A 13298-nucleotide genomic window follows, 5' to 3' on the forward strand; every position below is an offset into this window, starting at 1 on the left:
GCTTTGTACACGTGAGTTCATTTGTATCCCAAGCAACGGAATGGGTTTTTTAGATTCCTCTATAAAACATTATTATATGCATGGAAGCTCGGTGTTGCTTGTGTCACACGCAACCTGTTCTGATTCTTGACTTTTGTGGACTGGGGCATCTGAATTCACCGACAGTAACTGACAAATGAGAAAATGAGAAGTGTTTTCTTCTGCTGCTAGGCTATAAAAGGTTCCCGATGTTCGGCCGAACCCTGCGAAACCTGAATGTGTTTATTCTCAGCAATATTTTCAAGATATCTATTTACTTTTTGATATTTTCGTTGTAGGTATTTCTTGACATATATATCATAGTAATGATTTCTGGAATAATATACAATTAACACGTGACCGTTTAATCAATTTACAGTTTGATTTATCTTACAATATGCTGAATATGCACAGGGAACTTAGTTAAGCACCCTTCGGGACCTCAGACCAAGAGTCTTGAGACCGTTACGCAGGGTCTTGGTTGACAAACATATGTTGGCAAATGGTTTATTCCACACGATCTTCCACTGGAGTGGTTTTCCTGTGTTGTCTTGGTCGATCCTTGACAGCGAATGTTTATTGATGTTTCTGGATACGTTTACTGATGACTTGGCGACAGTAACCAAGCTGACGCCCGCTGGCCTTGAATGACATGCAAGCTGCATGCACACCCACTATCTGCCATCTCAGTCCCAATGAAAGTTTTGATTGAAAATTAACGTCTATGGATGAAACGGGTGTCATATTCACAGGTTTTATATCCTTGAACGATCAGGCAGGGATACTGTATTTTTATGATATGAGTGGGTAGCATGCATCACATGCATGTTGGCTGTGTTTTGACAAACCCTTTCAAATTGAAATATGTTACTAAACAATGGCATCATGGACACATCATCATCGATAACTACATCACCATGATGAACTATATTACGGATGCTTATATAAGATAATGTTCCATTAATATACGTTATATGTACCCTGCTAAAAACAGACGGGATCTTATCGACACACATATAAAATAATTGTTGATAAAAGAATGTATTACCTGCCACAGAAAATGCTTGATATAAATTCATGTTTAGCATGTGTATAGCTCATTATGTGGTACAGTTTATGTCTAGTATGAGAAACACACGGCAACTTGGTTAGGTGCTGAAACCGACCAACAAACAGATTCATGGAGAACCCACGTATCCACAAAATCATGAAATGCAGTGGTATGCTTATATTTCTGTTTTTCAAAAAAGACTTGAAATTGAGAATAATCCTGGGAAATTGTTTCACTGACCAACCTCTGCAACGATGAACATATGACATGGATTTAGATAAACATCAGCATGAACGTCATAGACAACAGCTTTCATTCAACGAGGAAATTACAGAATAGTGGTGTATATACACCATATACACATACACTCCTTTTACGTCTTCACTGAATATGGATTTACTCCGGTGGAGAGGGCCACGAGAATTCGATATTCGATAGATAGGTAATAGGTACTTCGAAACCCGTGCAGCGACACACTAAAGTACCTTAAAAATTGGTAGTTGGTGGGCGCCAAGGGGATAAAGTAAGGACTAACTGGCTCGGAGTCAATATAATGCATGGGATACTTATGTTAAACTACGCCAGGAGATGAGATATTCCTAACAACTACTGGCGATGCAGGTAGTTTAATATCATATAATTTTAAAAGGTTAGGTTACAACCACTATCAAGCGAACATTTTGGGCATATTGATATTGGATGATTACAGGGCTGTCAAAACAGCAAAGAAAGATAATATTAAGTTATCTCCTGTCCAGAACATTTCCTCGGGTACGCGAGCTCGCTTCATGGCATGAGTATCTGACCAAACGCCATTAGGGTTGCAAGGAGTGCAGTTCTTGAACCAGAATCCAGATTGGTGCTCCTGAGCGCAGTTCAGAGGGCTGTCGTCAGGATCCTGGTCGTACGTTGAGAAGGGTTGTCCTTTCAATTCACCTAAACAATCACCCCCATGAGCTAGAGGGTCGTTATGTCCAAAGGTATATTGGTACCTCATTGTGTACATGCCATCTTGGGATAACGTAAAATATCTATATACCCGATGTCTGGTTTTATTAGAACCCTCATCTTTGATTAAGAAGACGAATTGGTGACTGCGCCCGTTTGTAATGTAAGAAATTTGCTCGTTTCCAAGCCAGAAGTCCTTGGAAAGGTCCCCAAACCCCTCTTTGTATTCTTGCCATGACCGGTTGAAATTGGTGGAGCCATCCTTACGCCTTTGAACGAAAGTGTTGCCACCATGATTCATTCTGCACCAGACTTGGAATGGGGTTGGCGACAAAACTGGATGTATCATGTATATTCCTGATCCCGAGTTATAATGATGTGTGGTGTATCCTTCAGAACAATCTGAAAGAGTTTAGACATTTAAAGAATATTGTACAACATGCATTTAACAAGGCTTAAATGAAATCGAATGAGACCATTTAGACTAAATGATCTCTTCCATATATATTGTTATGCATTAAATGACAAATACCCTCCACGATACTGCATGACAATGTCTTTTCATCTCCTTTAGTCAACAAACACAATTCTAGCCGCTAGAGCTGCATGTATCTACATTTTAAATGTATTGAGGTACCACTGGGCCGCTTTCAACTCACGAGGAACAGTTACTTTAACTGAATTGTAATATTCAAGACCTCTTGAAACATTATGGCACGTGGTGGAAATTTCCGAATGTAATTCATCAGTGGCCAAATGATTATATCCAACGGCAATTTCAAGGTGCACAATTGATTTGCCTTTGCATGAGTTTGTAAGGTGGATACTGACGAAAGGTTTGGCAGCGAAATCGTACGTTATTAATATGGATTGGTCACTTTAATTTACATGGCAATCTTCCACATTGAATTCTGGATGTTTACTGACATACACAAGAACTGACAAGAGAAAATATAATTTGGTTATTCGTATTGATGAGAGCATGGAAAAAACGGCTCTTACTGGGAAAATTCTGTGATAATATTATTTTCAAATATAATTGTGTTGTCTTTTTTTCACTCCCCCAGAACAACGTTACACAAACAAGAATATTTATGGCATGTTTGCTACCGAAAATACCTATAAAATATGTCACTGTCAAAGTATAGCCAGCCTACCTTTAGAAGCAAATAAGTGTAAAGGCTAAAATAGTTGTTAAAATAATATGAATGGCACACGGAAAATCAGAGATGATACTAGGTGTTTGTGAAAATGGTAACCATGTCCTGCCCTGCCTGTACCACTCGGCATTAACAAAATCGCCTAAAATGGAAGATATTTGCCTGGCTTGGCACTTCGGCCTTTTAACAATGTAGACAATCAACTGGTCGAAGGACCGGAAAATCCAGTTAGATAACTGTGAATTACGACTGCTGTGTTAAAGTACAGATATCCCGATGCTTATAAGTGAGGTAAAACGTTTGGTATATGGATTTGTTTTACGAAACACATTGAGAGTCAGTTTTAATGTCTCGGACAAAACATTTCCTTTGTAGTTGAAGTATGTGTTACGACGTAAATTGTAACAACGCGGTAAAATGTGATAAAAAGTGTGGCAAATTGTAATAACTTAAACTGCGATAAATACAAATCAAATATATTATTTCCTATTATTCAAGGAAACATTAGAGATGTTGAAATGTGAGACTAAGCATTATAGAAATCAAAACCCGGACTTTGAAAATGTTGAGTTGATATAGATTACTGTACAAAAACACTGAAAATTGTAATAACAAATGCAACGACATCTCAACAGACGATCGGATTCCAAAGAAATTCGAATTTTCGTGCTTGTTCAATTTCATTAAAAATTGTGAATTGCGACCACCATCATCTTACAAAAATAAAAAAACACCCGAGAAATTCAGTTTCAGTTTCTATCTTTCGAACTGAGTGGCAGGTGCAAGTGCAGTAAATTGTAATAAACTGAGGCCACAAGTGTGGTAAATTGTAATAGCATCGCTCCTTCCGTAACAATGTGCTACTGAGTTTATTGTGAATCTTGGGATCGAGGCGAGATATAAACAGTTGGCAATTACGTTTCGCATGATCACAAGAGTTCATACCTTGCATGATCCTTTCACAGTACTGCCCGATATATCCGCCGTAACATTGACAGGTACGTTTGTCCTCGTCATAGTTGCCCAAATTCATGCAGCGGTTCTTGACCTGTAAGTTGTAAAAAAGTTTTATACACTCAGTTTTACATTATCTCCATCGTCTATAGCTGAAGTAAATTATGAAACTCCTTAGAAACTTGTTAACCGTTAACAAATTTGGTAAAAACCCACCACCACCAAAAATCATAATCAGGACAAGCCTGGTATCCGCAGATATTTATTGCACGCCTATGAACACAACAGCTGATTCTGAAAACGGACGACTGTTTTGCTGTTCTACTGGATATTTGAAACTGTCGAAATGGTACTACTAGTTTTAATACAGAAGTTCAATGCACAAGAGAGATTATCCTCATATAACTCTTGTAATTTGAGTGAATGTGTGTTTACATCGCCTTAAAAATGTGCCAGCAATATCTCAAGATGTTACACCAATTAAGGGCCTCACACACGTAGGGAATCGAACCTGGGTTATCGGCGTGGTGAGCGAACGCTTTAGGGTCTTGACTACCCCAAGTAGTTAACATCGAAAATGCCTGCTACGATTATGTAAAAAACTATCTGACACTTCAAAAGCTCACAAAAGAGTTAATAAAATTGAAAGTAAATCGTTTTCATATCATCATTAACATATTTCAAACTTTGGCAAATAACAAAACGAGAAGGTGAGAAATAGTTCTATTATAGCAATTCTTTGCTGTGTTTTCTCAGAAAACTTTAATAACATCAGAACACCTTTGACACAGGTATACGTTCATAAAATCGAAATTCTACTCAAAACAACTTGAAAGACGGGTTTTTTTGTGTGTTTTCTTGTATATCACCTGGGTCTTTTTCTTTTACTTCTTTTTCATTAATATGTTGTTGTTTTTTGTCGTTGTCTTTATATTTTAATTTTTACTTTCTCTTTGTTTATAGAATGGGAGGGTTGGTTTTGAAATGTTTTTCTTATGTTTTGGTTGATTATTATTGGGGGTAGGGGGGCGTTCTGTGTAATGACTGGCCCAGAAAAGTGAAACAGCACAAAAACTAACCCATTTTCTCCGTAACTGCCAAATGTTCTAAATTACAATAGTCTGTTGACTTACATTGTAATGGTCCCAGTCTCCAGCATAGCAGACACCCTCAAGGAACATCTGGCGGTGGACCATACAAACACCTTCAGACGTTGACATGCTCAACGCCACACAGCTGATGTCTTCCGCACACTGTACTGCACATGTCTTGCTGTCGACAGCCTCAACTATAGTTTCATTTACTGGAGGTATATAATGAGTACACTCAGAATACTTTCTGATGTACATACTTCTGGTATGATCTCCAGCAATAGCCTTGAAAAGAAAGAACATTAGGACAATAGCCAGCATTGTTATAGCTTCCATATCTTCTGTTGGAATAAGCGTGCTATTCGTTCCGCTTTATATTTGCAATGAATGTTGATCGATCCACAATTAGTGATTTCTAGAATCCTTCCATATCAGTTTGATCACTATTTTGCCGTTTACATGTGGAATCTGTTTCTGAAGATAATACATGCCGGTTGCTTATCTGTGTTGTGAGTTTTATGTTAAGCGATCGACCAACACGTGACATTTTAAAATAACTTCTTCACAAGTTATTGGAATAATTGTTTCAGTATTTTAGCCATCAAGTAGCCTATCAGTTAGCCTTCCTCCATAACAGTCAAGACATCTTCCACACTGCCGTCCACCGCAAACCCATCCACACGTACTCGGGAAGATCCGGGTTAGAATTGATCTTCAGTAACCCATGCTTGTCGTAAGAGGCGACTAACGGAATCGGGTGATCAGGCTCGTTGACTTGATTGGCACATGTCATTGTATCCCAATTGCATAGATCGATGCTTATGCTGTTGATCACTGGATTGTCTGTCCCAGACTCGATTATTTACAGACCGCTACCATATAGCTGGAATATTGCTGAGTGCGGCGTAAAATTATACTCAACCAATCAACCACCCACACGTACCAGTACATTCACTACCTGTCAAAACCACCATCCTCAGAACAAACAAGCTGTCATTGCCACCCTCACCGACGAGCCATTGCCATCTGTGTTTCGGACACCCTCAGCAAATAAATCAATCATCTCCAGTACACCATAATCGCCCCAAACGGATAACCTAACCATCTGGCGGAGAAAACCGTACGGAAAACCCTTGCTACCCAGCAAAATGATCCTAAACCCAAACTAGTCCCATCATCCATCCTCGTCAGCATCCCATACAAAGGTCCTACCTGTCACCTGATCAGAAGACTGTTTATCAGAACAGCTGGTCACTTTCACCTCAGACAGTTAGTCACATGCCAACGGAAAATAGCCCACCTAGCCCACCCTAAAAACTAGAGGATGTGTGTATGAAATATCGTGCTACTGTGGAGACATAAATAGGAGAGACATCACGCCCCAGAGCCACCAGAATAAAAGAACGCAAGACCTCTGTTGAAAAATCTAACATCATGAAATCTGCCATTTCGGAACACCTCATCAACAATCCCGACCCAATACTTACTGGCAACAAAAGAAAATTGTCCATACCGACATCAATCCTGAATAAGCAGAAAACTTCAAGAAATCATCGAAATCCAAAGAAAGAAGCCAGCCATTAACCAAGATCAATCTTCGTCTTACATATTTGTTATACCGTTACTCCGGTTGGCATTGGTATCCTTGTACATTACACCCGAACCTCCAAAGGTTATCCTTGTACATTCTTCCACCTTGCGGTGTGTAAACTATCTATATATTATATATATATGAACTCTGTGCACTGACTCGGCGGGGCGGTGGGGTAGCCTAGTGGTTAAAGCGTTCGCTCGTCACGCCAGAGACCCGGGTTCGATTCCCCAATGTGTGAAGCCTATTTCTTGTGTCCCCCGTGGTGTTATTGCTGAAATATTGCTAAAGGTGGCGTAAAACCCAACTCACTCACTTACTTACTGACTCAGCATTCACCCGATGAAGAAGCATGAATTATCTTTGAAAAGTCGTGATAAAGAACAAGAAAACAAGACGTTTTCCACAAAACATGTCATGTATTCAATATTCCTTTCGTTTGGACCTTTCTTTATATTTTTTACGGAATTGGCGACCAGTTCGATTTCTTTAGTTGTATGGTGCCATGGATAAAGTTAAATCAATATAATTGATAGAACTTAAGTGAGTGAAATGTTTCTCTAATGATTCGAACCTTTTTTATGTTGTAACTCAAGCCACATCTGGTTTACTTTACACCATTAATATTCGTTAACAATAAGAATGGTGTTTTATATTTATGTGAATAATTGAAGAAACCAGTGAGTGGTTATTATTAACCCTGACTTGATAATAGTCTAAATCTATGGAGTTGGATGTTGAGATTACAATTTGTAAATTTTGTGACTGAAGTTTTTCGCTCGGTTTTAAAATAAATTTAGAGTTATTATTATCATAATTTGGTTATATACTCTTCACAAAATGTAGGGGAACTTCATTTTTAAATTACGATTGAAACAATTGGGAGATATATCGGAGTCAATCAATGTTGAAATGATAATTATGAATGTTTTGAGAGTGCATCACTACTTGCAGTGGTATCTTCCCATAAGACAGACCTCCAAAAAGACAGACCGCTTAAAACAACACATTTTATGGTTGGTTGCATAAGGCTTAATTATGCTGTACCCTTGATAATAATGGTATGTGCCCAGATAAAAAAGACCAAGCACCATATTATTTTACATCACATGTTTGTCAGTGCACAGATAAGACTTATTAGAAAGTCACATGAACATCATCACTTTTTTCCTTTCACCTTGTTCTAGGTATACAGGAAGCCATCTAGAAGGTTGATCGGAAAAAAGTCATAGGAAAAAAGTCATGGATAAAAAGTCATGTGAAAAATAACTATTAGAAAACATCCTGTTCTCCAGTTATATACTTTGTTTATACTGAAATTTATAAATGCCATTTCACTTTCATCTTCAAATAATCTTTAAGTACTAAAAACATCCTGTTCTCCAGTTATTTGCAAAAACTAATTCAACAACTGTTATAAAAACGTCCTATTCTCCAGTTATTTATACTTGCATGATCTTGAGTGTTTTCTTTATGAACATGATGTAACTGGCCTCGAACATGTAAATGAGCTTATTGAGGTGAGCTTATGCATAGTGTGAAGTTAGAAGTCTGTGATGAACTTTTATTAGTTCTGTAAACATCCTACTAATGAAAATTTGTTTATCTAATGAAAAGTGATTATTCACCGCTTAACTCTAAAGTTGCCAAATTTATTAAAACTGGACTTTGTTCAATGTTATAATACGTATCAATATGCTGTATGTTCTCTGTGTCACTATATGTGCTTTTTTAGAATAAAATTTCGGTTCTATTCTGTTCTGTTCAGTAAAAGGATTAGTAATATGTTTTGTGAAGGGCACAGGAGATAGGAGTGTGTTGTTACTATACGTACCCTGTAGTGACTCTGGGTCAGCTCATTAATTAAATAGGGGTGGACAGCATGGCTCAGCGTAAAGAGAAATGGTGGTGCGTTCATGAGATTTCTGTCTTTGTAAAGTTTAAAGAATGAGGACTAATTTTATGGATATACAACTTCTTTATTCTGTATAGGCGACGTTGATTTGAAAAGTTTGTCAGCGCTAATACTTCCTATCCAAATTGAAAGTTCAGGTCCCCTGCTTTTTATAAGAGTATACTGCCCCAAACACCAGGTGTGTACTTTCTTTTGTACATCAGCTTAGATTAAAATCAAATCTTGGAAACGTTCTTTCAGTTTTCAGTTACATAAACAAACTAGGTTTACCTTCTTTGAACACATTTTGTGTTATTATTAATTGTTCATTTACGGTTTTCTCATTATCTTTAACATTTTCCAGACTCGATTCGATTAGGCCATGGTATGATTGCTGCAATTTGCCCTAAGTATTGATGTAATATTGCTGAATGCTTTGAACTGATTCATTCATCCTTTACAAAGTAACATACATGTATATGATCACCAGTCTCAAGTCATATGCTTGGCACAAACGAGAATTACACAGAAATGTGTATGCGGTGTAAGAGTTGAGATTTATGTATCCAGATTACATGTTCTTGGAAATGTGAGTATATGACACAGTGATTTATATACATGGTTATATTATGCAACATCTGATATAAAAAGGGTCGGGCAAGTGGGAGTCTTTATCAAGTTGAAATCAAAACAAGAGTGCACTGATCACTCTATCCATGTATGGCAATTGTTTACAATCCCTATGGCAACAAATCGATGACAACTTAAAATGTCAATAGTTAACATTGATACGAGCAGAGTAATGGAATGAAAACTTAAGACTGTGAAAGCATTTAAATAATTTATCGATGTCATTTGTTCTGGGAGAAGATCGATCAGTGTGATTGTATGCTGTCCAATTTTGTTCAAGGATCCGTCAAACAATAATTAGGCTTAGTTTACTTTTGTACCTAACAGCCTGAGGTTTCCCAACTGACTAGGACGTCATCACCTAAAATAACGCACAGGCATTTACAAAGTTAGACGATGAAATCACTGTCGCAACATTACTGCAGGAGTGTTATCTCTGTTGTACGAATGTCTAATGGTGGATCTTTGGTAGCATATTATATCACAATTTGTTTCAATTATTTTATTAGTTTTTCCCAATTTAAAAAAAAATGTCAGCACATTTCTTCTTTTTCGTCGTTACTTTGATTATTTACAAGTGTCTTTCCCAAACTTGAAATTTTGTAATATTTTGTGGATACTTCAATTATTTACTCGTCATTTCAAGTTTCTTTCAATATTTCCTTCGAACTTTATAAAATATGTTTTATACTTCCTGTTGTATACTACTCAACTCAAGAGAAGAACCGCCGTGATGTTGCTAATGGGTGGGATACACCGAACTGCGACTTGTCTGAGACCACACGCAATCTCACTGTGATTATCGATCGGAACGGTCGCATAGTTTTTGGCGACCAATTTTGACTTTCCGTTTACACCGAATATCGTGTGCGACCTGTCTACTACAAAAAAATTCTTTATTTTCATTTTTTGGCTACTTGATTGAGACTGATGCAATCGGTCTTATAGATCGCAAATTGGTCGTAATGCGGTCGTGCCCCCTGGTGCGAGCGTACTGGCGACCTTTCCGGCGAGCTTATGAGCAAGCTGGGCCTGACGATGACTTTGAACCAAAGAACTTGCCATACTTCATATTGGCCGATGATACTTTTGCCGTAAGAACATATCTAATGAAACCATGGTCCTAGAGGAACATGACCAAGGAAGCATTGATATACAACTACCGCATATCCAGAACGGGCGAGAACGCTTTCGGTATCCAGGCTAACAAAGGGAGGTGTCGGATGACTGTGTTGTATCAAGCCCCCGAAATTGTCCAGACCATGACAGAGTGCTGTATAGTTCTTCACAACCCCCTGAGGTCCAGGTACCCAGACATCATGAACACAGAAGGTGACCATGAGGATGAAAATCATAGACTTATCTCAGGTGGAGGGAAGTAAGGGGTACAACTGGATGAAGACAAGGCTTCTCCTGAGCCTCCAAACCGTGACCATAAAACTGGGAAGTCTCAGAGGCTTTACCTCCAAGAATACTTCAACGATGAAGCCCGGGAGCAGTTCATTGGCAGGACAGGAAGGTGACCCTCAGACCCACACCTCGGGACCAGGATTTGTGAATGTCTTGTGCTATATGAACATTTATATGTGTATATGTCTGTTTGTGTGGTGTGTGAGACACGTACATTTATGCACTGTGACAACATTCATTATTACTTTCATTGTTATTAATAAACATGTCAGACTTTTTATGTTTGTTATTCTTTTGCTTATGCCGCTCTGAGTGTGTCAAGTTGGGTTCAGCAGCGTGGTTCGGGGTTCCTAACCCCTAGTAATCTACTAAGAGAACGAAGTAAAGGAACATAATCGTTGTATATTCTATTCCAATCCAAAGTACAGTAACAATACCACACTTGTAAAGATGACCGCAAATAAGGGAGGGTTATGTTTCCTTACTTCTCTCAGTATATCAATGTCCCACATATATGTTGTTAGGTGATTCTTCACCCCCGTATAGTCAACGTCTCAAGAACACATGGTTAGGTTTCGCTAATCCTAAGTAATATACCGAGAGAAAGAAATAAAGGAACGCAAAAACAACGCGATCTCATTGCAAGCGAATGCGAGTGAATACAAGCTCATGACGACTCACATACAACCAAATTACGAGTCCATTGAGACTTGTGAGATCAGGTTACAACCGATTTTGCGATCTCATTGCGAGTTGGACGCAAAACTTGTGCGGGTGTTTTAAACCCTTCCATACACTCGCACAACTCGATACGACCGGTAGCGAGTAATGGCGATCGATGGCGATGATTTAGGCGATGATAAGGACCTCACTGAGACCCCACCGCTACCCCACTACGGGTTTATGAGAGTGAGCACGATCGATGGGCATTTTTCGGTCGTAAGTCGGTCGCAATGCCGGTGTAAACATGGTGTAAAAAGCGGTAAAACATATATCACATCTGATGTAAGGAATATCGGAGTCTGCAGTCATACAAATGGACAGTTTTGTTTTCGTTTGTATTCTACATTCGGTTATCCCCCCGATTGTTGATTACTCAACATTTGATAGTGTGTGCCTGCGCTGTAAGGAGTGAGTTGGTGAATCTAGTTTTACGCCGCACTCAGCAATATTCCTGCTATATGGTGGCGATCTGTAAATAATCGAGTCAGGACCAGACAATCCAACATGAACATCGATCTATGCAACTGGGATACGATGACATGTGTCAACCAAGTCAGCGAGCCTGACCACCCTAATCCGTTAGTCGCCTTTTACGACAAGCATGGGTTATTGAAGGTCAATTCTAACTCGGATCTTCACGGGGGGGTGGTTTAACAGATTGACAGAGACCATTATGTATTATCTTGTATTGCAAGAACAGGCATTCTTCTTACTGGAGATTAGTTGGGTTTTTATGGCTTTGTTTTTATGAAATTATGAACCAATGTTGACATGGGCAATTGTCTGGAAAATTTCAGTCACTACTAAGTGTGTGACAAGCAGTCTGGTTCATGCAGTTGCCATATGAGGAACATTTTCCTTTCATATATTGAATTGTATATTTCACTCATCTTCGAACCCACTTTTTCAGATTTCATTTACCCGTGAATTTCCGGGTTAGAATTGGTCTTCAGCAACCCATGCTTGTCGTAAAAGGCGACTAACGGGATCGGGTGATCAAGCTCGCTGACTCGGGTGAAACATGTCATCGTATCCCAATTACGTAGATCGATGCTCATGCTGTTGGCCACTGGATTGTCTGGATCAGACTCGATTATTTCCAGACCGCCGCCATATAGCTGGAATATTGCAAAACAGATTTCATGACAGTAACTATGGCTCACTCATCTCTTCCGTTTATTCTCATTCCAGTTCCATCTCACTGTGGGAAAGGCGTATCGCTGGTGTCTGTGACGGCCATAACTGCACTGAAGCTCAATACTGCGACGTTGCCAGCGATGGCATGCCCAAGTGTGAACATTTTTAGTAATTGATGTATCTCGATCGCGGTTTCAAATGTTTTAACCGTCAGCAGTAATAACATTTCACACTGAGGGCCATTGCATTACCACTTACACAAAAACTCTTTTTATTTCAAAGATGGATTTTTATTTCTTGTGTCACACAGCAATCAGTAATATTAAAGCGGTTTTCAACTTTTGGACTAATATTGAAGATACGACTCCATGGATATCAGCTTCTTCTTTATTGCATAGAGCGACGTTTCGATGTAGATTCTCACACCATTATCGAGCTAAAAGTGACTACGGCCAAGTGATGAAAAGTATATATACATTGTGGGGTTGCCTAGTGGCTAAAGCGTTCGCTCGTCACGCCGAAGACCCGGGTTCGATTCTCCACATGAGTATAATGTGTAAAGCCCATTTCTTGTTTCCCCTCCATGATATTGCTGGAATATTGCTAAAAGCGGCGTAAAACTCACGCACGTATGTATACGTAGTATGCTGTGACAAACATCAGAATAACATTAACAGCACCATGTTTGTTT

At 38.9% G+C, this 13298-nt stretch overlaps 1 protein-coding gene across 1 annotated transcript; it reads right to left on the reverse strand.

Moving 5' to 3' along the window:
- Positions 1 to 1772: 1772 nt before the first annotated feature.
- LOC124257388 (fibrinogen-like protein 1) lies at positions 1773 to 6196 on the reverse strand. Its single transcript, XM_046691435.1, has 4 exons — positions 6166 to 6196; positions 5265 to 5434; positions 4123 to 4225; positions 1773 to 2419 (listed from the first exon to the last, which is right to left on the reverse strand). Exons 1-4 carry the CDS (start codon positions 6194 to 6196, stop codon positions 1773 to 1775), a joined length of 951 nt encoding a protein of 316 aa, XP_046547391.1.
- Positions 6197 to 13298: the final 7102 nt, after the last annotated feature.

This window comes from Haliotis rubra, unplaced genomic scaffold (assembly GCF_003918875.1).
Source record: "Haliotis rubra isolate DU_JTF1 unplaced genomic scaffold, ASM391887v1 Scf66, whole genome shotgun sequence".
Lineage (NCBI taxonomy): Eukaryota > Metazoa > Mollusca > Gastropoda > Lepetellida > Haliotidae > Haliotis > Haliotis rubra.

Coding starts and splice junctions, on each gene's coding strand:
- LOC124257388 (XM_046691435.1), bottom strand. CDS start 6,196: ATGGTGGTTTTGACAGGTAGTGAATGTACTG. Junction 4,226..5,264: donor GAGACTGGGACCATTACAAT/GTAAGTCAACAG, acceptor TACAACTTACAG/GTCAAGAACCGCTGCATGAA. Junction 2,420..4,122: donor CTGTGAAAGGATCATGCAAG/GTATGAACTCTT, acceptor AAACTCTTTCAG/ATTGTTCTGAAGGATACACC.